Here is a 24651-nt window from a genome sequence, read left to right on the forward strand (position 1 = left end):
CCTTGCTGTTTAGGAACCTGCTTGTTCTGAGGGAAGCTGTCCTGTGCACAACCAAAACAGGGCCTGTTGATGTTATTCCTGGTCCTTTGAGAAGATGACTTAGTGGTCACATGTGCTGCTATGAGGTCATTAGGAAGTCTCTCAAATACCCAATTTGAGAAGCAATGATGCTATTGCAGAAGTATGCTCCCTCTGCGATGTGAGATGCAAAACTCTCCCAAGTACTTGAGTTTGCAATAGCTCTGAGTGGGATCTGTTATTGTGCATATTTGGGCTCATTCCAGTAAAAAAAAAAAGACTGTTTTCTGCTTTGCTTTATCCCTCAATTGATTAGTGGATGTGTACTGTGGGATCAAGTTACATCTCAGAGGGCATCCAGCAGAGAGCCTTTTTCTGTGCTGAACTGCTCAAGTGAGTCTGACTGCAAGCTCAGCAGTTTTCCAGCAGTGTTTTGTGCCTCCACAGCAATGTCCTTCCCCAGGGAAGGGAGCTCCTCAGATCTGTTTGTGAGTTGAGCCATTGCTCTTCCCAGCACCACAGGGAAATCAGGAGCTTTTTCTAAACCCTTGATGTTGTTTGTGTGATATGCATCTGCTTTGATGCTTTTATTGATGCCACTCCTGGACTCCCTGTTCTTGGATGTCCAGTGTTTCCTGCTGCCACAATCTGCCCTGTGTCTTGCAAAGGGAATTGTTTGGTCCCAGTTTACCCCAGGGACCTGTATCTGGCTTGGTTCCCATGTGCCATTATGTCCTCAGGGCAGGCATCCTTGTTTTGGGAGGAGAGTGCCTTGGAAGGGCATTATCAGAATGAGTAACACCCCTTTGGAGCAGGCAGAAAGGGATCTGATGTCTTCCCACATCCACCCTACTGCTGGTCATGTCCCAGCCATCTACAAGTCTTAGGGACTATCCCATCTCTCTGTGCTGATTAACTCATTGATGCATGGAAAAATTACCATGGGGGGAAAAAGAAAAGAGTTTTCTGTTCTCAGACCAGGGGTGGGTTGTGTGGCTGGGATGGGCTAGGGAGGCAGGTAGGAGAATGGGAGCAAGGTGGCATCTGACTGTATCTTCCAGTTGGGACTTAGTGTGGACACAGTGTGCTACGTGTCTGCTTCCTTTCTTCATTTGGGATACCCAAAATACCTGCTGCTCTGTTGAGGCTTTGCTGGGTTTCCTTCTGGAAGCTGCTGTAGCCTGTGGGGTTCCCCTGGATGGCTGCTGTCCCCCCTTCACCCTCCTGCTGTGGTGTCCCTGTGAGTCCTGTACCATGCTGGCATCACTTCCCACCCCGGCTCTGCTGTCCCAGCCCTACTCTGCTGGCTCTGGGAGGAGTCCTAGCCCTGCCAGGTGTGTGAGAGAGACATTGCAGCCCTTCCCTTGCTGAGCAGCTTGCAGCAGGCAGGCTGGCACCTGCATTTCCCAGCAGGCAGGCTCAGCACATTCCTGCTGGTCTCTGCTCTCCCTGTGCTGCCATGGTTCCTGCTGGGGTTGTACCCAGCGCCCTCAGAGGTTCCTCTCAAGCCCCAGTGCCCTTCTCTCCCACATGAGCATGTCCCCATCCTGCTGTGCCCGCCAGGGCAGCAGGGCTATGTGGGCAGGGATGGCTGGGGTGGAAGGGCTTTGCTGGGCTGTGCAGCCCAAGCCTTCTCTCCCACATGAGCGTGTCCCCATCCTGCTGTGCCAGGGCAGCAGGGCCATGTGGGCAGGGATGGCTGGGGTGGAAGGGCTTTGCTGGGCTGTGCAGCCCAAGAGCAGTTCTGTAGCCCCTGTGCTGGGTGGTCTCACAGAGACTGCTGGCCCTGGGCCCAGCTGCAGTCCTGCTTGTCCTGTCACCCTGGAGCCACCTGCTCATGACATTCCCACTGTCACCCTTGGTAGTTATCTGCCCTGAAATGCTACAGGCTGGTTAGAGTGCTTTATTTTCCCTAATTTTCTGTATTTTTAGAGAAAAGGTACCGAATGTGATGTGCGGTTCTCAGACAGCTGCATTGGTGACCTCCACTCTTGTGGGGCCCTGACTTGAGGACAGCAGTGGGGTGAGCTGTGACACCCAGAGAGCCCTGGTGCCACAGCTGGGCTCTCCCTCTTCCAGGAAAGGCTTTGGAAGCAGAAGTCCAAATGTCTGAGAAGTGCCTGGGGTTATAATAATTCTGTTGGACTTGCTAATAAGTAACTAGTTCTGTCTCTTTTTACCTTTCCTGGTGGATGGCACAGGCTGGGGGAGGATGAGCAGTGGTGATGTTCCTGCCGGGATCCTCCTGCCGAGCACGGGCAGCTGTGCTCAACCAGAAGGTGCAGGCTGGCTCTGCAGCCTGGCCTGCCCCTGGGACTACACGGGCCCTGCTTCCTGAGCAGGAGAGCTGCTTTATGTTGTGGTTTTACTAAATGAATTCAAAGCTTGGCCTTCCTCCAGGCAAAGTCTGGGCCAGGTGCCAGCGGAGCAGCCCCCAGGGAGAGCACTGGAGCAAGGAGGGGCCAACAGCAGGGAAGAGCAGAGGAATCCAAGAAGGCAGATTTGCCTAGAAAACAGCTCTGTTTCCATCTGCTGGGTCAGGAGTTGCTATAGGAACTGGGATGATAGAGGCAGGGCCATCTCCTGGGCCTGTCTGTGTGTGCAGAGGGAGGGAGGAGGGAGGAGTTACTCAAGTTTGAACATATCATGTGTGTGCTGGTGGAAAGTTGCAAGGAATGTCGAAACTACAGCCTGGCTCAACCTGTGGAGCTCCAAAGAGCCGTAGCAGTTGTTCCCTGTGCTCAGCAGGCCCTGGCAGAGGCAGGTAGGGTCCTTCCAGCTTAACCTGGCTCTCAGCTTGGTGTCAGCTCTCTCCCTTCTCTCCCCTCCTGTTTCTGTCCTTGGATAAAGCCTTTGGAGGCTTGCGGGGAGGGTGGGGGAGGTTTGTGCTGGGAGGTGAAGACTTTTCTGCCTGGCAGGGAGAGGGTGGCTCTTTGCAGCCTGTTTTCCCTCCCACGGCTCCAGGAGGATTCCCAAATCGTGGGCATCCCCTCAGGGATGTGTGCCTGGGCACCTCTGGGACACGCAGGGTGTTCTGTGGGCACAGATGTGATCCTGGCTGGGGTTCTGGGCAGAAATGGTTTCTGGGGCTCTCGGGGGGCGTGGGCAATGTTCGAGCTCTGAGAGGTGCCAGAGCTGAGGCTGGGACAGATGTGGAAAACTGGAGCTGGCAGCGAGTTCTTGTGGGCAGTGGGAAAGTGAGGGAATGTGCTCCTGTGCTCTGAGCCCCAGCAGCTCCTGCCCCAGTGGGTTCTGTGGGGGAGCTTTCCTGTGTTCTCACCTCTTCTCCCGAGGAGAGGCACACCCTGTCCCCTCCTGAAGCACCTACCGCAATTTTGGTCGCTGTTAAACTTTCTCGGGCTCCAATTTACCCTGAAACATGGGAGTATGAGTATACAGGAAGGTGCTCCTGAGAATCCTCATTGTTAGGGTTAACCATGGGGCTCTCCAGTGGCAGCTCCTCCAGATAAAATCTTATTTATTTCCTCAGTAAACCCATTTTTTTCAGGTGCTGAGAACTTTACAAAATAGTTGTGTTTCCACCAAGAGTGTTCAGGGTTGCTCACTGCTCCGCAGGTATTTCTTTAATAGGTTTGGCTGAAATTTCATCTGCTCTTTTTGTGTCACAGAGGATAATCTCTTAAAAAAAAAAAAAAAGGTGGGTAGTGTTGTTTCTCTTTTTGAGAAGCTGCACAACTGCACAATAAGCTGCTGAAAACTGAAATGTGATCTCTATCCACAGAGGCAGAGCTTGCCAGACTGGCTGGGATCACAGCCCACCTACTCAGGCACCCATCTTATCACAGGCCAGGAAAGCCCCAGAGCCTGAGTGCAGCCAGCTGTGGAATAACCTGCCCGTGCAGGAGATAACCCTCTGCTCACATTAGTTACTGCTTTGCTTATGCCTGGCTAGAGGAAAATTTATCTCCAGTGTGCTTTCAGTCTGTTAATGGAATCGCAGATGTTCTTATTATGGAGATCTACTTCCAATATTTTATTGAATTACTCCCACATTGCTCTGTGGCAATATGTCCCAGAGGCTCAATGCACATGGTATGCTATGGAATTTCATTTCCTCTGTTTTAATTTGTTGTTTTTTAATTTCAGTTCATTTTCAGTATGGAAAAGAGGTAAATGGGGTCCTTTTTTTTGGTTTAGGCATCACTGTTTTACATGTTTCTTTTTTCCTTTCTCATCTCTTGCCTTGCTGTTTCTCTTGCCTTTGCCTCAAACAATACCATGGTTTTCCTACTGCTACCTGCCTTGTGTGTAATTGCTAAATAGTATTACGTCTCTGTGGACTTCTGTTTTTTGTTGTCTCAAGAAAATTTAATCAGAATTGGTCATTCTGCCTTGCCCAAGCTGTGAAATCCTGCTCGAGATTTTTTTCTGTTCTTGGCTTTTCCTTTGTTTATAAGCAGAACATTTGCTTTGATTACTTGAGATACATTGTGGTAAGCAAAGATCTTCTCTGAGCTGTTTCTAGTCATGGTAAGTATTTTGTTGGAATGTTTAATTAATGGTACCTTCATCTTTGTACATGGGAAGTTAAATTTCATCTTGCAATGCTGTACCAGTAAATAGCAAACCCAGTGCAACATGGTTGGAGCTGCCTGGAAATCCTCCCTGGAGTCTCCAGGCTTGGTGCTGTGTTTCAGGTGATGTGTGAGTGTTGCCACTCACTGCTCCCATCTCTGCCAAGCACTTCATAAATTAAACTTTAAAACCACTTTGGGTCGTAAACAAAGTTTGCTGAAGCCAAATGCAACAGCTGTGTGTACCCAGACAGGGCTGCCTTGGCTGGAGATTATGCTCAGCCTCTGGAGAAATGGTACCCACTGAGGTCACAGCCAGAATTGTCCCCTCTGGCTCCTGGGGTGCTGTGGGAGGGCTGGAGCACTTCCCACTCACTGCATTTGGTATTTGGAGTTATTGCAGTCTGTGGAATGCAGTGAAGGATGGTAAGTTATGCTTCTTTCTGATATTGGAAAAGCTTATTCGAGTCTGGTGTCTTCCTGTGGCTGTAGGGCATGGCTCTCCATTTTTATTAACATTTTTCAGTGCCACTGGAGCAGAGCCCATAGTGCTCCTCAGGCAAAGGGCAGGGGCTTTTTACCAGCTACAGGTGCTCTGAGTTTTGTTTTTACAAATATGAAGAGAAATTGCAATACTCATAAAATGTAGCTTTTGATAATCAGCATTTGTGGTGATTTGAGAGAGACTAGAAGGGCAGCTCAATTAGTAGATGTTCCAAAATCCTGTTTCTGGTTTGATTTTCACTGAACTGTCTCAGAATTTGGCTTTCACCCTTGCAAAAATCAGCATTTCTCAGGTACTACGTGCAGCTCTATGCAATGGTTTGCTTCTCTTCTGGTTTTGCAAAGAGCTTCCCCCAGTAATCATGTTTTAGCTTTTAAATAGGCTCAACTATGAGCAATTTGCAAAACAAAGGTTGTAGATAAGGACCTGTTACTGTAAAGTCGGTATGTTTGAAGGTAGGCAGTTGATAAGGAAAGCTAAAGATGACTGAAAAAGCACAGCAAATATATCATGGGGCAGTGAGAAATAATATCTGTAAAACAAAATAAATTTCATCAGCAGTGCTTATATTGTTGGGAAAGGTTAAACCCAACTGATTGCTGATAATGCAGAGAAGTAAAACATTTCTTTTCCATTTTTGTGGAGAAGATGGATGATCTATTGGAATACCTCCCGTTGCACTGGTAACCAGGGAGGGTGTTAAACCCAAGATAACATTGCAGAGTATTTTGAAATTTGAGCAACTGGAACCTGTTTGTTTAAAACAAATTGGCAAAGCGGCTTTCTGAATCCTGGCTGCCAATTTGTAATAAATCTGGGAAGACCAAAGGAGTTCCAGAAGTTTGGGAAAACATAAATGTTGTAGCAGGGTTTTAAGATGGAGAAGGGAGCAGGTAACCAGCGGGCAGTGGAGACCAACCTCTGTCACGTTAAAGAAGGAGCATGCTCAGCAATCCCTGTGCTCTGATGGAATGCAGATCATGTCCAAAAAGAAAAAAACACCTCAAATTGTGGGTTTAATGAGATTTCTTGCACTGGTTGCCAAGAGTAGCTGCACTGGCATTATAAACCTGGATCCTGAGGGATGAAATCCTGCTGTTGACCAAAGGCTGCTGCTCCCAGGAGGCAGAAGAGGCTTTGCTTTGGGAGCAGGACTGTGTTGCATCCCCTGGGCAGGGGCTGATCCTTGGCATGTCCTTCATGCTTTCCTGCTTGCCTCAGCACTGCTGCTGGGCTCTGAGCTGAGAAACACCCACTGAGCAGTTGTGGGGGGCTCTGATCCTTATCCCCAGCCCTGCCTTTGCCCTGTGCCAGGGTCTGTCTCCCTGTCGCTGGTCAGTGCTGTGTTGAACGAGCTGATTTAGAAAGTGCCACCTGATACCCCTCAAAAATAGTCACCATTGGGAATGTGATCCCTGCACTCCGTAAGCAGAGGCTGAGGAGCTGTGCTCTGACATCAGTGTGGGGCAAACTCAGCTATTCCCTAACTTCCCTGTGAACAAGCCAGTGGGAGTCATGGCAAAATCTGACTGGAGCTGCCTCACCACCTGGAGGGAGCCTCTGCCTCTCCAGGGAGAAGCTTGGGAGCAACTATTAAGTGAATTATTACTGAATCTTGGTTCCCTGAGCAGGCTGGTGGAGTCAGGGGGGTCAGCTGGGGCTAGAGGAGGCTCTGGAATACCCAAAAGCAGATTATCAAGGAGGTGCATAGCAGGAGGATTGACAGTGCTTGTCAGATGAGATAACAGGAGTTTCTGCCTTGGGATAAAGAGGGATAAAGTTTTCCTTCTTCAGACAGCTGAGCAGTGGGAGAGGCTGTCCAGAGAGGTGGGGGGAGCCTCCATCCTTGGGGGCTTTTAAGACACAGCTGGACAAAGCCCCGTGCAGGCTGCTCTGAAATTGGTGCTAACCCTGCTTGGAGTGGGAGCTGGGATTAGATGCTCTCCTGGGGATCTCCTCCAGCCCAAATAATTCTGCAACTCAGCAACCTGATCTCCTTCTGAGTGCAAGTTAGAGCACAGTTAAGTAAAAGGTTATGTTGGAGCCCCCTGAGAACGGGGAGGGAGGAAGGTGGTTTAGATTGAGTGCTCTTAATACCCCATCTGTCATCTCTGTGGTTAACATGTCGTGGGGCTGGTTGCTATGTGAGACTTTGCAGTGGAAGATTGCAGGTCTTGAGAGAACTATTGCTGACTTTTAGTTGATGTATTTTAAGGATTGTTTAAAAAAAAAAAAAAGCTGGAGAGAGATGCCAGTGTTTAGGAACAGTGAAAATGTCAATGTGCTGAGTGCTCTTTGGGCCTGTCAGGGTGGGAAGTAAGCTCTGGAAGGGGACAGTAAGGGACACTGCTGCTTGGGCAGGGACAAGGGAGGTATTTGGAACTGCTGGTTTGTGCAGTTTGTTTTCCTGCCACTTGTGTCCTACAGACACAGTGGTACTGGAGCCTCTGCAGTTGAGGGGATGTGTATTTTGGAGGGTGTGCTGGAGGCTCCCCTGCCCCTGCTGCTGGGTGGGGGGTTCCTGGGGAATGGCCATGTCCTGAGCAGAGCCCTGGCAGGTCTGGCTGGATGATGGGAAGAGCTTCCAGGTTCCTTAGCTGAGATGAGCAGAGTTCCTGTGCCCTGGGTTGTGGGGGGGAAGCTTTGGTTTTGGCTTAGCTGAGCTAAAACCCACCTTGTGGTGTAGTAAATTTGCTTTTCCTTATCTTTGGCCTTACCTTTCTAATGGTTTCTAATTTTGGCCTTGTTACCTGGATGGATTAAATGACCTTTAATGCATGATCATTTATCCCCAAGTCTGGTTTTGTGACAGAAATGCTCTGGGCAATTTCACAAACTGAGGACACCCCACTCCTGTAGGACTGGCTGACAGGCAGTGGGAAAGTGCTGGAGGGTTAATCGGTCTTGTGCAGAAACACCAGCATCTCTCCAGACTGTGGCTGAGGCTCTGCCTCGTTTTGAGTCCATGGGCAGAAGCTCCTCCCTGTGTTACATGCTGTGCTGTGGGTGACTGCAATGCTGTTTTTCTCCTAAAATCTAGCAGGAGTGAGGTGTCACTTTCTTCATAAACCCATTAAGATGTTTGGCTACAGCATGGAAAACAAGGCTCAAACCCTCCTCAGCCTAAGGGCAGACCTATCCCCCCCTCTCAAGAGGGTGACCACAAAGTACACCCAGTCCTTGTTGTTCCCATTCTTCTGCCACTCAGCTCTGTGGTGTCCCTGTCCCCACCCCAAGTGCCACTCCTGAATGTTGTCCTTTTGGTCCCACACTCATGTCTCTTGTGACAGGTCTCCCAATGCCACCTCAGAGATGATGCTGGAGCCTATTCCTGTCTCAATTCCCTGTTCCTGTGACTTACTTCTCACATGTGTCTTGACTAACCCAAGCCTTCACCTAAAATCTGTTTGCTTTTATCTGTCCAGCTTTGTTGCTGCTCTGGACATCACTTAGAGGTGAAACTATTTCTGCCCAATGTCTGTGTTGCAAACCCTGCAATGGGCTTTTCCTCTTTCTGACCATCTCTGTTGGTGCCTAAGTCCCAAGTCTCCTGTGGCAGCCTTGCACTTCATGCCAGAGTCTTGCTGGCCCTACCCAGCTCCCCTGTCGCTCTGACACAATGATTTTTGGTGTCACTTTTGGCATTTGGTTTGTCCAGGTGCCATCCACGTGTCACGTAGAGACCTTTCCACTGCTGCCTGGTTGATTGAATCTAGGGAGAGAGACACCACACTCAGAGCTCACCTGAGGGGGAATTTGTTGCGTAATTTTCACAGGGCTCCTACACAAGCACCATGGCTTGGTCCATCCTTCATCCTTCAGCAGTTCTGTTGGAGTTGGTGGCCATGTTCTCTGGCCAGCAGCTCTGCTCTGTTTTTTCAGTCTTGTGCCAGTATTTGAATTGTAAGCTAAGCAGAACATTTTAAAAAGTGATCAGAATTCTTTCTGCTAAGCGTTTTCATCACCAAATTCTGTTTGGTCCAAACCAGAGCTGCATGTGCTCCTGGGGAAGGCTGCCGGGGCTGAGGTCTCTCAGATTAACTCTGAGGCAAAGAGAAAAGCTCTACCATTGTTTTGGAGCCAGATAGATGGAAATCACACTTCCCAGCCTCTTATTTCTTCAAGCATCAGATATTGCCCCAATTATTAGCTTTGCTTCTTCCCCATTGAATTCCTTTAGGAATACTAGGAGATGCCATCCACTCCTCCTGATTGTTTCTGGACGGTTGTTTCTGGACCTCTTCTGAGGATGCTCTGATTCAGGATAGCCCCTCCTGTTGTACACAGAGCTCTGTGTGTGATAAACTCTGTGTCTTGTGGAGTTTCTTGGTGTGGCTGTGGGCATCTGGGATTCCTGCAGCAAACCCTCAGGTCCCACTCTGGGGTAATGATCTGCAGAGGAACCAGTTAAAACAAATGCCTGTTTCAGTTGGGATCTAGAGAGGTTTGCAAACATGCCAGACCTCTGTAATGGATCTCTGGAGGGAGAACAGGGCCTGGAGGAGCTCCAAGTCCCACCTTCCTCATGCACATCACTGAAGAACAGCTCCCTCCTGTGCTTGCTGAGCCTTTGCTGTGCCCTGGGTCACAGCCAGCTGCTCCTCCGTGGAGGCATGGATTGGCTTTTCAGGCATGGTATCTGCTGGGTTTATTGGGGAAAAGTGCCCTCTTTTGCATTTCTTGGTGAGTTTTTCAACAAGTAGATTTTTTTTCCATTCTCCCACTGATTGTAACAGGATTTTATTCTCCTGCAACCAGCTGTTAGCAATTAGCAACTTGATCCAGTCGGGCCTGGGAACAGAGTTTAACACTTTCTTGCCTCAGAGGATATTGCTAATCCTGTTTTTACTGGTTTCAGGCTTGTGCTGTAGTTTTGGCACTTGGTGTGTATGTGTGGGCGGGGTGGGAAGATAGGCATGAGTACAGCAAAGGACTAATGCAGCTGAAAGAAAAGTATTGAGCCATTTACACAGAAAAAGTCCTTAGTAAGGTGATTCCCAAGCAGTTTGTACAGAGGGTTGTATTTAGTAGTAATTCCAGTGTGTCCTAGCTCTGGGAAGTGTGCAATTTGGGAATCCAATCCACTCTTGGATGAGATTGAGACTCGGCACCAACCAACATCAGTAGTTCTTCAAACAGTGATTTCTGCAGCTGGAGCTCCTGAGTGGGGCTGAACCTCCTTCTAAATGTTTCACCTTCTGGAGACTGAAAACTGCTCTTGCTGACCCTGCTTGGCACTGGAGGGCACTGAGGGCTGGGAGCTGGCATTGTTTGCTCCCTCTGTACCTCACTTCTCCCAGGACTCACTGACAGGCACTTTGGTGATCCAGCCCTGGGAACCACACGTGGTGGGAAAAACAAACCCAGCAGAGCCTGAACCAGCTGCTGAGGTGCCTGTGCAGGGCTGCACTGCTGGAAATAGTTCACCTGTGCCACACACAAAGGTGAGAATTCATGGTACCTAACTGGGGGAGACAGGACTAGTCCAGACCAGTCTTTTCTTCTGCCAACAATGGAGATGCATCCCGAGAGGATTCATCCTGCTTGTCTTGGATACCCTTTAGGCAAGGGCCCAATTCAAAGCCAGCTTTTGTAGGCACAGAGCTGCTGACAGGTGAGCTCTAGATCAGCTCTGGAGCTTTCCTTTCCTCTCCTGGAGGCCAGACTGGCCTCTATGGCCACATCTTCCAATTCTGGCTTGCAGTTCCCCTGAGCCATGCTGTTTTTGTGAACCTGATGAGGTCCATGTGCCCATCAAGTCCTGAGAAGCCCCTGGTTCTCAGGGTGGCACCTACACCTGTCTGTGCCCTCCAGTTTGTACCTTTTCTCCAGTGCTGGTTGCTGGCTGGGTGGCAGGAGCTGAAATGGTGCTTGGGCATTTCTGTGTGACCTCCCTTGTCCCCACACCTCATTCCTTCTTTCCTCCTGATATTTTACATTCTTATTTAACCACCTGAATGTGGTGATGATGTGACTGGCTCTGTGGCAGTACAAAAGGTGTCGTAAGACAAATGGACACTTACCTTATGGTGCTTGTTCAGATGAGATAATGGAGCTGTTTGTGGTGCATTTATTCAGTTGCTGTGACACTGGTGGCTGTTGTCATTTTGAGAGAACAGGGGACACAGCACAACTACTCTGTTATCAAAGGAAAGTCCTTCTGTTAAGTCTCAAGGTGAGCCCCTCGCAGTGCCTGCAGCCCATCCCAGCTGGGCTGTGCGTGCTGTGCTGATGGCAGAGGATGGATGATGCCAAGTTCTTGATCCTCCTTTGCTGGGCTTTTGGACCAGATGGGAAACAGAGGCATTTGAACACTTGCTGGTGTCAGGGGCTGCTCTCATTTCTTTCTTGTTCCAGCAATGGGGCTTGGGCCCTCAACCTAACCACAGTCCCTATGTCAGTGCTTTCCAGCCATCCTTCCACTTATTCCTTATGTCAGAGAGAAATCCCTGCGTGCTTGGGTGGAGCCAGCCTGAGTCTTGAAGCTCACACAGTTTGCCAGGCTCTGGAGGGAGGATGAAGGTGTGCAGTCTGTGTGTGGTGTCATTGGCCATTTGAGGGCTCCTTGTTGGCAGCTTTTGAACATGCAGCTCAGAAGTCACCTGGGACACATCTCCCAGCTGCTGTTCTCCTTCCAGGGCCTCCTCAACAAGCTCTAGTCAGTGGCTGTGGGAAATGAAATTGTAGAAAATTCTTAAAACTTGATAGAAAGTTTACATAGTATGTGTTTGTATGTAGACTTTGAGATATGAAATATTAACTTAGAAATACTATAGAATAAGACAGATACTGTTGAGAGAGAAATGGAACTAGAAACAAGTTTCAAAGGGTGGTTTTGTAAATAAGACTGGATACTTTAGAGAAATAGAACTATGAAAGATGTATTGTAGTAGGACTAACTAGTGGGGTAATTTTAAATTATTAGTTTTAAGGTATTTATAGCATAGTGCGTTTAAACTGATAGGTTAAGAAATGTCTGTAATATAATTGCAATATAATTAACTTCTAATTGTTATAGTGTGACTTATAACATCTGTATTGTATCACCCTTCACATGAGACTAAAAAATAGAATAGTTTTTAAAACACCTCTCAGTTGCCCCATCTCTAGGTCAAAAAAACCTTAATCCAACAAGTGACTGGTTCAGCTCAGGCACCCACAGTGAAGGATCTACCCCTGTGGTGCAGCTGATCTGGGTCATGGCCAGGGCACCACCACACAGGTCTCTGCTGAGTTCCCATCACCTCCTGCAGAAAAGTGTCTCAAAGCCTTGGTGTTGGTGACATGTCCCTTCCTCAGGTCCTGCCACAGGACTGTCTCCCTCAGTGCTGAATTCTCTGCAGTTGCCTTAGCAGGTCCTGCTTTGGGAGCTCCCAGGGCACCGTAGCAAATCACCTGCATAAGTTTACACCCACCAAGTCTGTCTTCAAACTCTGCCCCAAAACTTCTTTACAAAGTCTCCCTGCAGTTGAGTGCACAAAGTCTCTTCTCTGTGGGAATTGCAGTCTGCCCTGGGATGGTGGGAATTGATGTGTTTTCATCAGCAATTACTTACCTCCTTCCATTCCAGGGGGAAAGGATGGCCTGGGATGCACAAGCAGCTGCAGAGTGCTTGGTCAAAACCTCTTCTGTGGTTGCAAGACTCTCCTGCTGAGGTCTGGGCTTGTGCTTTGCTTTTGCAGGCTCACCACAGGGGATGCCATGGGATCACAGCCCCTTCCCAGCCCTGGCCGGGTGCTCGTGTAGGAGCCAGGAGCAGGCTGAAGCAGGAGGGACCTGGTGATGTTAAGGTGTCTTTTGGTTGCCTGGCTGGGCACAGCAAGGCACAGCCACCCAGGATTAGCTCCCCCTCCTGCTTGTGTGTTTGGCTCTCTTCCCAAGAAGGCCCTCGGTTGTTTTTCAGGCTCAGAGCCATCTTTTCTGATGGAATCCAGCAGGGATAATGGCCAGTAGCTTATCCTTAGGAAAGAGAATAAAAACAGGGCAAGCTCCAGTGATTCTAACCCTGATTTAGCTTCTGGGCATCCAGCAATCTGCAGCTGGGGGATTTCCCAAGCCAAAGGTTTTACCTTTGGATTTAAGGAACTGTGTTCCTTGGGTATCCACGGCAGCTCAGGGCTGTGACTTGTACAGTTTAGTTATGTTGGCTGAAAAAAGAGGCTTTTGTTACCAATCTCTGAGCTAATGGCATCTGATGCTCCTGCATGCATGCATGCATTGGCACAATGGTGGGCCCTTTTATAGCCTCTCCTCCTTCACTAACAAATCCCAACATTGTGTTGCCTTTTTACTAAAACTCTGAGGATTCTTGAGCAAACAGCTTCGTGTCCTGGCAACTTTACATTTATTGATTTGTTCTGTTTTCTTTTCTCCTGGCATTCCATTATGAGACATAGCCTCTAACCTGCCTTCTGTAAAATTACCCTCCAGGATGGAGCCTTCCATGGCTCTTTGGAGTGAATGTGGGCACAAAGAATTCACATAACTGCTGATCTGACCTCCTGTTCCTTTAGGTGTTATCGTGGCTTTTCAATGAAATTGCCAATGTTTAGGCCTTTGCTATTTTCCTTGTTTCCAAACAGGAAATGAAGTGTGCTTACCTGTGTGAGTGCACATGCACTTTTGGCAGCAGTGTGGACGTGCAGGGAGAGATTATTTTCACCCTGCTCTGGACCTTTATCTTAAAGCTGTGTGGCAAGTTCCAAGGTGCCCGCTTGGCTACTTGGTGCCAAGGTTTAGGTGGATAAAGCCTACTGGGGAGCCTGGTTGGACTGCCTAGGTTCATTTGTAGCTGCAGTTTCACTGTTTGTTAATTTAGTAAGGAAAGTGAAGTATTGATGAGGGAGAGATTACTTTGCACTGGACTTGTTTAATTGCAGTTAAAAGGGTACATCCATCCACCCAGGAGTCATGGCAGCTGAGGGCCTGGAAGATGGATTGCACTGGGAGCTTTAGGGGTGGTGTAGCCAGTCCAGTGATCATTGGTTCCTCTCTGAGCCTCTGATCTGGTGATGAGCAGAGCAGGGCTGAGGTCAAAGGCACTCTTGAAGGGAGGGAAGATTGCCCAGCCTGTCACGAGGCAATGACACAGAGCAACCCTGCAGCACAGAGCAGTCCTGTCTCTGGAGGACTCATCCTCTCTCTTTGCTTTGTCTTTCAGAGATGTAGATGGCAGCTGCTGCCTTTGAAGGACTCGTCTGACCCTGTGCAGCACCTCCAGTTGCTACCATGATCTTCTGCATGCTGCTGCTGGCCTCCCTGCCTGAGCCCTCTGGCACCGAAGTCAACCCTGGTAGGGAGCTGCCAGGCTGGGAGAGGACTCATCTCCCACCTTCTGTGTGCTCCTTCTCTCCTTTCTTTGCCTCTCGTGGGGATTGAGTGTGAGGGCTGCATGTAGAGATAATCACTGACATATTTCCCAAATGTTCTCTGGACTGAGATATTCCTGGGCAGCTGTGCTGGAGTGGGACACTCCTGCCAGTCTGAGGAAGGCCCAGGCACATGGACATCCTCCTTTCTCTGCCCACCCAGGCCTGTCTTGGGCTCTGAATATCCCTCCATCACTTTGGCTGTGTGGCCTGCAGAGTGAACCTCACTCCAGACTGGCTCAGAGGTTCTGTGCTCGCTGTGGAAAACAAATTTCCAGTTAACAAAGCATCAGCCACAGCTGTCCAGCCAGCAAGGGGCATTCTGGAGAGAGAAGTGTGGAAGGACAGATGTAAACCTTACCTGGCACAAAGATAGGGTGGAAATAGGGGTATGAGCCTGAGTCCCTGTGGAGGGCAGGATCTCTTATCCTACAGCGTTTGGCAGGATACAGGCATGATGGAGATGAGTAAGATAATGGTCTCCAATGTGTTGCAAAAATTCCTGTAATGAGGTTTTTTGACCTGGAGACAGTCTGTGTAACAAAAGAGTTTAATCCTTTTCCAGCTTGGCTGAAGGTGTGGTGAGGCAGCAGTGCTACCCTGAGGGCCCTGCTGGCTCTGCTGGGGCTGGCTCTGTTTGTTTGGAGCCCTTTGTGGTTGGCTCTGACCCTGCTCTGGCCTGTGGATATTTGCAGAGGTTTGAGGTTGTGCTGCAAGCAGCCAGAAGTGAAGTGAGGGTTGTGTGGGAGCTCAGCAGCATTCCTGTGCTCCCTGTAGCACAGCATTCCCTGCACCACACACCCAGCGTGGGACTGGGGCTGCCGTCTGCTTCTGGTGTCAAACCTCACAGAAGAGAGGGAAGGCAGCAGGGTCAGCCCCATGCAGGTTCCTTTTGGTGGTGGTTGGTGCAGGAAAAGCTCTTCCACACCAGCTCCAGGGAGGTGGCTGGGCTCTGAGCACAGGTCTGTGGTCCCACCTCCTGCAGGAATCTTCCATCAGGAAATAACCCCTCGCTCTTCTCAGCTTTGCCTGTGACATCCTCAGGCAGCTTTGCTTCCTCAGCTCCCCCAGCTGCTTTGGTACCTCTGCCGGAGCTGACCCTGCTCTTCCCAGACAGATTCCATACTTTGGCCCAGCTGGTGCTCCTGGCTCTGATGCCACAGGCTCCATGGGTTGTCCTGACCTGCTGGTCTGCTGAGGAGCAGCCTGAAGCATGTCCTGCATTGCCTTACAACCCACAGGGGCTGCTTTGGGGGTGGTTTCAGACCTGTGCAGCAGGGTCCTGGTGAGTCTCTTGTCTTGCAGCAGATGTTTGACCTTCCTGACAGATGGGCTGGGCCACTTCTGTGAGCTCCAGGGTCACCTGCGTGCCTAGTAAAGGGTCCTGGTGGCACCTAAACAGAACCCAGGATGGTTTTGCTCAAAGTAGGTGCATTTGGTGAGAGCCTCATGCTGCTGGTTTTGGTGAGAGCTGTGGCCACCCTCGGAGTGCATCCCTCAATGCCAAGAACACTCTGGCTGGTGCCTCTGCCTGGGGCTGGCCCTGCTCTTCCCAGACAGATTCCAGCACTTTGGCCCAGCTGGTGCTCCTGGCTCTGATGCCACAGGCTCCATGGGTTGTCCTGACCTGCTGGTCTGCTGAGGAGCAGCCTGAAGCATGTCCTGCATTGCCTTACAACCCACAGGGGCTGCTTTGGGGGTGGTTTCAGACCTGTGCAGCAGGGTCCTGGTGAGTCTCTTGTCTTGCAGCAGATGTTTGACCTTCCTGACAGATGGGCTGGGCCACTTCTGTGAGCTCCAGGGTCACCTGCGTGCCTAGTAAAGGGTCCTGGTGGCACCTGAACAGAACCCAGGATGGTTTTGCTCAAAGTAGGTGCATTTGGTGAGAGCCTCATATAGGTGCATTTGGTGAGAGCTGTGGCCACCCTCGGAGTGCATCCCTCAATGCCAAGAACACTCTGGGTTCTGCTGCCAGCCCTGGGGTTGGGAACAAATGGGTTTTGTGCAGGGTTGCACAAAGACTCAGTCCCCCAGAGTCCTTCCCGAGTAGCTCTCCATCTGGCATTGCAGGCCAGTGTGTGTCTGACCTTTAAATGAGGTGTGACCACATAGGAGCACAAAAAGCACTTTCTGCTCTCAGATGCTGACCCCACCCTTTTGGAACATCTCTGTGCATTTACCCGTAGCTCAGCATCAGATCAGGGTGTACTGGTCTGTGGTGGGACAGGTGAGAGTGAAGACAGCCAAGGCTGGTTTGGCTCCCCAGATAACCTGATGGTGCAGTGTGAGAGCAGAAGCTGGGACTCCTGGTTGGATTTCAGCAGGCACATTGTTCTGGATGCCAGCAGACACCAGTTTCCTCCAGGGAATTCAGGCCCCTTGAGCACCCCAGGCTGAATGTTGTGGGTGATACCAGGCCCCCCCCAGCTCAGTGGCCTGGCCCCATCCCTCTGGCACACAGCAGAGCTTTACCCCAGGGATACCCTTAGCTCACTGCAGCTTCCAGAGATGCATAAATAAATAACCACTGCTTGGGTATTTATTTGCTTGTGGTAGCTGTGAGTTTCTTCAGCTGGTTTTTTGAGCTCATGGGAAACTGTGGCATTGGAGTGTTTAATAGATTAAGGATTTATATTCTATTTTTGAACTCTCCTACCTGACCTTTTGGTGCATCCTGGTTCTGGTGTTGAGAGACAGCGAGAATATCTATTGTTCAATATAAATTATCTTTGTCATACTTCAGTAATCCCTTTTGCAAAGATGAGGCTGCAGATCTTTCCTTCATCATCTGTGTAGATTTCTCTGCCTTTTGATGATGGAGCAAGAACTCTATTCCTTATCTGCCTGGCATCTGACCATGAATACAGGCAGTGCTGTAATGCTAATTCTAGTTTGTTTTATAGGTATTCCCACATTTAAAAAATATTCCCAATTCTAAAAAATATTAAATTAATATTAAAACAATATTTTTATATTTATTAGTATTAATATATAGTATTTATTAATATCAAAATATTGATATTTAAAATATTAACTATTTTTCATATTGAATAACCTGATGTCATTAGCAAATGTTGTCACCTCACCAGCCATCTCCTTTACCCAATGATTTAGGAATGCTTAGCACATCACACATTCACTGGTACAGTGCCTAACAGCTGCAGGCAAACCCTCTTGAAGCCCCACCCTCTGTTTGCAAACATTTCTACATCAGATCTGTCAGACAGTGATTCAGCCTGAGGTGCTTTATTCTGTGTAGTGATAACAGCAAGGTGGTTTTCATCCCTCTGTCTTGTCTTGTAGCTTCTGAACCTGCTGAATGGATTTCATGGAATCCCAGAATCTCCTGAGTTGGAAGGGACCCACAAGGATCCTTAAAGTGCAGCTCCTGTTGAACTGTATCCAGGTTTGGTAGAGGGTGGCAGGAGATCATCTCCAAGGTCCCTTCCAACCCAGCCCATCCTGGGATTTTGGGAACCCAGGAGGACACCCAGGGCAGCCCTGCCTGAGGGAGGTGCAGCCAGAACTGCTCCTGTGGCTGCAGCAGTGTGGCTGGCAGTGAATGCATTCACATTTCGAGTTTTCCCAAACATCTCTAATATTCCAGGACATGTTTAAAAACTTCTGTCAGGAGAGAGAGCCTTGAAGCCAGCTAGGGTTTGTCAGCTGTGTCTGCAGGGTGCTGGTGTGGGGAGCTTTTGGAGATCCATGGCTTGAGCCAGGTGTGTCTGTGCTCCCTGGAGGCACCAGGTTTGAGAGCATTCCCAAGCTGGGGAGAAATGCTGGCTCCAGTTGAGGCTGGGAGAAGGAGCAGGCTGGGATGAGGCAGGATGGATGGGCAGGGGCTCGGGGTCGGATGGGAACTCCAGCCTGCAGTGACAGGACAGAGCAGCTGTTTGCATGACTTGTCATCTGTAATAGATGTTTAACTTCTCCCCTGTGTCTGAACTGGTGAAGGTAATAACTGTTCCCATCTGAGCACAAGTCAAGCATCCAGTTTGTTCCAGGGGAAGAAGAATCTTGAATAAAAATTTCCTTTTCATGTCACATCATCATTGATGAATAATTTGCCATTGTAAAATGGGCCCATGCAACAGCAACAATAATATGCTTTGGGATTTCATGCTCTTAAAATGTTTCTTTGTAAAGTTTTTGCTTTGCTGGGCTTTGCAGAATGATACTGTTAGTCGAATTCATTACTTACAATTTCAGTTTTGATAATTGTGGCATATTTAATACTTTTCTTGCATTCTTTTGCATTCAATTTTTTTTTTTTTCATTCCTCTTGCATTTTAGCATTACCATGTTTATTCTCTGGGCATGATAGCCTTTTAATTAAACTTGCCTGGTGATTGTAAGAGGAATGAGTGCTGACCTTTGCTGTTTGCTTGCCCGTGTTGCCCTTTGCAGCCATCTGTCGTTACCCCCTGGGGATGCACGAGGGGACCATCCGGGATGAGGACATCACTGCTTCCAGCCAGTGGTACGACTCCACAGGGCCCCAGTATGCACGGTGGGTTCACCTCTGACTGCAAATTTAATAATTATTTCCCCTAGATACCCAATATGTGGTGGAGGAAGAAGGTCCCCCACTCTTAAAACCTTGTTTGCTGCTTTTGTATTCAGTCTGGGTAGTGCACAGTGAAAGGCCAGGAGGCCATGGCAATGGTCACAGCTGTGATACAGGAAATTCTGGTTAAATGTTAAGGAGAAAAAAATCCTTCCCCATGAGAATGAAGAGAGGGACCCAGAGAGGTGATGGTGTCTCAGTGTTTGGGGACTTGGCTGTACTGGGCCTTAGGAACACAGGGCAGCCTTGGAGCTGCTGTGAGCAGGGGATGGGACTGCAGACTCAGAGCTTGCCTCTGACCCCATCTTTCAGTCACTCTGTGAATAAATCTCCAAAGGATTTGTGACTTACAGGTCAGCCAGGGACAGGGCCCCTGGGATTCTTGTGGAGTGCGTTAAACTAAATCATAGGAAATCCTTTACAAGGATGAACTTTTCAACAGCATCCTTTTGAGGAAATGGGCTCTGCTCACTCTGTCTCAAAAACCTTGGAAATACAGAGTTAAGGAATTGTTAAGCAAGCAGCTAAGTTATTTTCTGTACTGTCAAGGAGACCTACAGTTCTTATTATAAGCTTTTCATTTTTTTGGTCATTTTATTTCTCTCAAAGCTGTTAACTGATGATTCACAAAAGAGTTGCAAATGTGAGTTTCTTTGGAATGGTTTGTAGTGGTGATATCAAACATTCCAACAGCTTTAGTGCAAGTCAGACAGAGATTTCAGGTTGATTATGATAATATTTTTATGATGAATTCAGGCACTCCAGAATCATAAAATTCTCCTAGTGTTCAAATATTATTTTTCTTAGTCTGTGGTAGAGCAGTGATGCTGTGTGCTGTGTTTTAATAGTGTTTGAGCAGGCCTGTGGGTCTGAAAGCTGGGAGATTTTTCCTCTGAGTGTGGCTTATGTCTAGTGCTGCAAACACTTTGGGCACCACTTGCCATCTGTTACCATCCTCTCCTTGCTGGATGTCCACAGGGTGAAGGCATGAAGCTGACCTCATGTGGTTAGAGGTCAGAGCTGTCCCATGCAGATGTCTGTTCTTGTCACTTCAGTCACCCTTCCTGCCATTTTAGAGCTTTACTTGTTATTCCAGTGTAAGAAAGTCTTGCACAAATAGCTGACCAGCCAGAGATTAAAATCTTCTCTGGCCTGAGCCTTGACCTTCAGTGTCTCCTCCTGGGTACCACCTTCCCTGATGCCCTCACTGATCCCATCAGTTGGAGGTGGGGTCGCTGTCTGAAAGCCAAGAGCTTGCTGTTGGCTGAGAAATCCCTGTTGCTAAAAAACCCACACATTTTTGGTGTGCAGATAAATTTGTCACAACTACAGCTCTCACAATTTTCAGGTTAGGAGCAGAGACCTTCCCCCCACTCTCCTAGCAGCATCCTACACCAGCAGCTCTGATGACTGCAGGAAATGTGAAATATGCATTGAAACGACCCAGAATAATTCCAAACAGATCTTTTCTTGCTAAAATGTATTTTTAAAATGGCTCATCTTTGAGCTTTGTAGAGCTGCAGGAGGTGGTCAAGCAGAAGTTCAGGCCTTACCATGTGGGGTTTAGGAGCAGTGAGGATGCACTTGAGCAGCAAGGTGCTACAGAGCAGCCAGCAGTTCCCTACTGAGCAGCTGGGTTGTTTCTGATCAAAGTGGAAATTCATGTCTGGGGAAAAAAATACTACGAGTAGTAAATGAAAGATATCAGGGACTGAGAAGCTGTTTTGTATAGGGCAAACCTGTAGGATTTGAGTCTCAGCTGGCCAGCATCCCAAAGGGCAGAGGTATTTGGTAGCCACTGCTTGTTTTGTTGCTTCCTCCCAATCCTCAAAGTTCCGCGCGTTCCCTCAATTAATCATTGGAAATAGGACTCTTTTTAATGCGTTGATTTTTCCCCTCAGGTTACAGAGGGAAGAGGGGGATGGAGCCTGGTGCCCAGCTGGTTTGCTGGAGCCTGAAGATGTGCAGTTCCTGCAGATTGACCTGCACAAGCTGTTCTTCATCACCCTGGTGGGCACCCAGGGCCGGCACGCCCGCGCCACGGGCAAGGAGTTTGCCCGCGCGTACCGCATCGACTACAGCCGGAACGGGGAGCGCTGGATCTCCTGGAGGAACCGCCAGGGAGGGAGGGTGAGCCAGGGGCTGCAGGGCACATCCTCCTCATCCTGCTTAATTGTCTGGTTTGAAAAGACAGGTGTCTCCTAAGGAAGGCAGGAGCCTCCCTTGAAGTGGAAAATGTAAACCCCTCTCCCTCTGAATTATTCTAATTTTGAAATTAAGGGGCTCTCAGGCAAAGATGTGGAAATACGAATAACAGTTCTTCACTAGGAAAATTAAAACAAAAAGGCAGTAATACAAAGCAACAAAAAACCCTCAGTGCCAGAGTCAGACGAGGAGCTGAGCCCTGTGTGTCGGGGCGGTCGCACAGTCCCATCCCATGGGGGCTCAGCCCTCCTGCAGTGCCAGCTGTGGTTCTGCTGGAGCAGGGATCCTGCACAAGGCTGCAGTTTTCCTCTGAAGCTCCAGGGCTGCTGGAGATGGGCCTGCTCTCCCTCTGGGAATGCAGGGCAGAAGAAAGCTGCTCCTCTGGGAATGCAGTGGGCAAAGGCTGCTGTGCTGTTCCAGGCTCAGATTGTATCCAGGTAGGAATGCTTGGCTCCTGCCCTGGGTGGAGCATCTCCCCATGGGATGCTGGAATTTGATCAGCCCTGCAGGGACACTCAGTGGCCATGAACAGAAGAGATCTCCTGGAGGGAGGATTGGTTGTGGGAGAGAGAAAAAACTGCCCAATGCACAGAGAACTGCCCCAGCTCTGATAGATGGTGACAGAATACACCCCCAGCTACACCTTACATCCTGAGACATTAGTGCATCCTACTTCATCCTGGCTCTGCTGGAGCAGCATGTTCTGCCTCAGTTCTGTGCTTGCTGTGCATCATCTGGTCTCATCCAGCAGCACTGCATTGTTCCTGATGTGGGGAGCACTGGGGTCAGCAGTGGCCAGGACTGGAAACTGCTGCTGCGTTTGTCACACAATTAGGGTTTTCTGGTCCTGAGTGAGGGCATGCTCAGGAACAGCAGCTGCAGGATGTGGAGATGCTACACGAGGTGCATCGCCTCCTTTGGTCCTCTCAGAAGATGGGCAGGATTCTCAGCTCTTCTACTGTGGAGCTGGTCCAAGGGTGCTTTTTTCTGAGGGGATGTTTGAAGTTTTTTTCCTTTGTCCACATCTCTTGACCTGATCACCCAAACCAGGAGAACTGTGTCTCTTCAGTATCTGTCTGTGCAAGTCCCAGACATCACATGGGTGTCCTTCTCTTAGACACTTGTTTCCACATTGGAAGCTGCCAAGCAGATGCCTGCTTTGGGATTTAAAGTTGGAGGCGGTGTCAGGGAATTAAGGAGTTTCTGGGTGTCTGATAGCAGACAGGGTGTTTGGTGTATGGATGTTGAGAAGGAAGGAGTTTAGGGAGTAGGAAATGTGCTGAGCCCACACTCCTCAGAGGCTTCCCTGCTCACCACAGTTGTCTCATGCTGTCTCCAGACCTGAGCACAGAGGTGGGCCTGTGTTCATAACCTTTGTTAAACTTCCCTTGGGACTCTCACCTGCAGCTGTCTGACCTGGCCAGCGTGCCTCAGGCTGCCTTGTGGAGCCTGAAGATCTAAGCCAGACTAGAGAGGTACTGGGTGTGGTGATGTTTCCTTGCACTGAGGATGCTTTGGAAGTCCCAGCAGGGTCCGCAGTGCAGTATTTGGTAACAGCTTTTATCTTGTTAATGAATTATTTGCTCACCCAGACCTTTGATCAGCTGTTTGCCATTACCATTATATTGCCCATCCCTCACATTTTAGTGTGTGCTACAAAAGCTGTGTTTGTGGGATGGGAGGGGAAGTCAAAATAAACAGTGGAGAGTTCCAAGGACAATGGTGGCAGTGAGGGGAAGAGCAAAGGTCCCTGCCTGTCACTGCACTGCAGCGGGGGGCGGGGGTGACTGGGATGATGCTGAGCATCTCAGTCCAAGATCCCTCCTGTGCAGCACCAAACACTGCAGCACCTCTGGAATTGTGTTGGCTTGTGGAGAAAGGACATCAGGACCCTCCACCAGGTGATGAGGGCAAGCTTGGTTCCTGTTGCTGGAACCCATGGGAATCCATGGATGCCTTGAAGGAAGGGGTTTCATCCCATAACTGGAACTCTCTACAACATCCACTCACACCTTCACCCCCACCTGCTTCTCTCTTCTCCCTCAGTGCTGCCTGGGGAGGTCTGCAGTGGGCAGGAGGTGAAATGGCAGCACCCCTCACACCCCAGCAGCCACAGGAGGAACAGCAGCTCCCTCCTGCAGATTCCCCCTGGGAACTCCCCAGTCCCAAACAAGGGGGTACAGGAGCACCACTCTGCTTCCCAACACCACAACAGGGAGTGTGGGAAATGGAAGGAAAGAAAATTCCACAGACACTGAAGGGTTTAATCTGCAGCCTTGGAAGAAGCTGGGATTGATGTAAAAGTAAAGTACACAGACACAAGGTAGAAAAATCATAAACTTAAGTTTTTATAGTTATGACTACATAGTTATAGTAAGTAAGAATATGCCTTAAGTAAGAAACTGTATTGATAAGATGCTGAAGGGTTTATAATGTAGGAAACGGTATTGATAAGATGCTGAAAGGTTTATAATGTAGGGGTGTAATTGTACAGAGCAAGCTAAGAGTTTCGATGTTATAGGAGAAGCATATCTGTGTACATGTGATAATAGCCCACTGGATAAAATCCACAGTGCAGTTGAAGTAAGTAAAGGTGATAGCTTAGAAAAGCAAAATAAACTTTGTGGCAACTGTCCATTGGATTAGAAAGTTCTGTATTGTCTTGTAATGGAGAACTTATGGCTGCTTTGAGCTGTGGCCAGCTGCTTGCTCCCTTAAAACCTCACGGCCTCTGAGACTGAAGTTTATCTGAGCAATAAATTGTTCTTAGCCTGACTATGGTGCCATCCCCTCAATAATAAAAAGGGAGAGGTTGCAGCTTAGGCTCTTTCTCCTGCAGGTGATCGAAGGCAACACCGACACTTACGACGTGGTGCTGAAGGACCTGCGGCCGCCCATCATCGCGCGCTTCGTGCGCCTCATCCCCGTCACCAAGGCGCCCATGACTGTGTGCATGAGGGTGGAGCTCTACGGCTGTGTCTGGCACGGTGAGTGCCCCTCCCCAGCCTGGCACTGCGGAGCAGCCCTGGCTGGGGCTCCCCTGCACCCCCAGGTGTGCAGAGGGAATCCCTGGAACTGCTGCTGTTGGTCTGTGTCACATATAAAAATGTCAGTGGGCACAGGAGATGGGAGGCTGCTTGCTGCATTTCTGAGGTGCACGGCCTTCTTTTTCAGATGGGTTGGCATCCTACAGCATCCCTGAAGGAGGGACAATAGCAGCTCCTGGCTTCCCCATTGTTTATCTGAATGATTCAACCTACGACGGCTACCAGGAACGCAGGTGGGAGAAGTTGTCCTGTTCTCTCTCTGTCATTGTGCAAATTCTTTCCTACTCACCCTGTCACTGGTGCCTTGTATCCCAAATATTGGAATAAATCACATGGGGCTCCATGTTTTTCATGTTGGAAAAAACCCTTCTTTATTCACAGAACTCCTTTTCATACAGTTTTA

General features: G+C 49.1%; 1 protein-coding gene across 3 annotated transcripts in view; it reads left to right on the forward strand.

The window, feature by feature from the left end:
• The window catches only part of LOC121336934 (discoidin domain-containing receptor 2-like), a 59717-nt gene that overhangs the window by 12987 nt on the left and 22079 nt on the right, over nt 1–24651 (forward strand). The window contains exons 1-6 of one of the 3 annotated variants that reach the window (XM_041406594.1): nt 2631–2782; nt 14219–14350; nt 18837–18939; nt 20898–21126; nt 24041–24188; nt 24376–24481. In XM_041406594.1, coding sequence (XP_041262528.1) covers nt 14287–14350; nt 18837–18939; nt 20898–21126; nt 24041–24188; nt 24376–24481 — 650 coding nt within the window. In that variant the 5' untranslated portion in view covers nt 2631–2782; nt 14219–14286. Of the gene's footprint in view, nt 1–2630; nt 2783–4924; nt 4980–14218; nt 14351–18836; nt 18940–20897; nt 21127–24040; nt 24189–24375; nt 24482–24651 lie in introns of those variants that run through there. The other 2 variants (XM_041406596.1, XM_041406595.1) reach the window with 2 other exon arrangements.

The sequence above is a fragment of the Onychostruthus taczanowskii genome, unplaced genomic scaffold, assembly GCF_017590055.1.
Source record: "Onychostruthus taczanowskii isolate IOZ18803 unplaced genomic scaffold, ASM1759005v1 scaffold25, whole genome shotgun sequence".
NCBI classification, from domain to species: Eukaryota; Metazoa; Chordata; class Aves; order Passeriformes; family Passeridae; genus Onychostruthus; species Onychostruthus taczanowskii.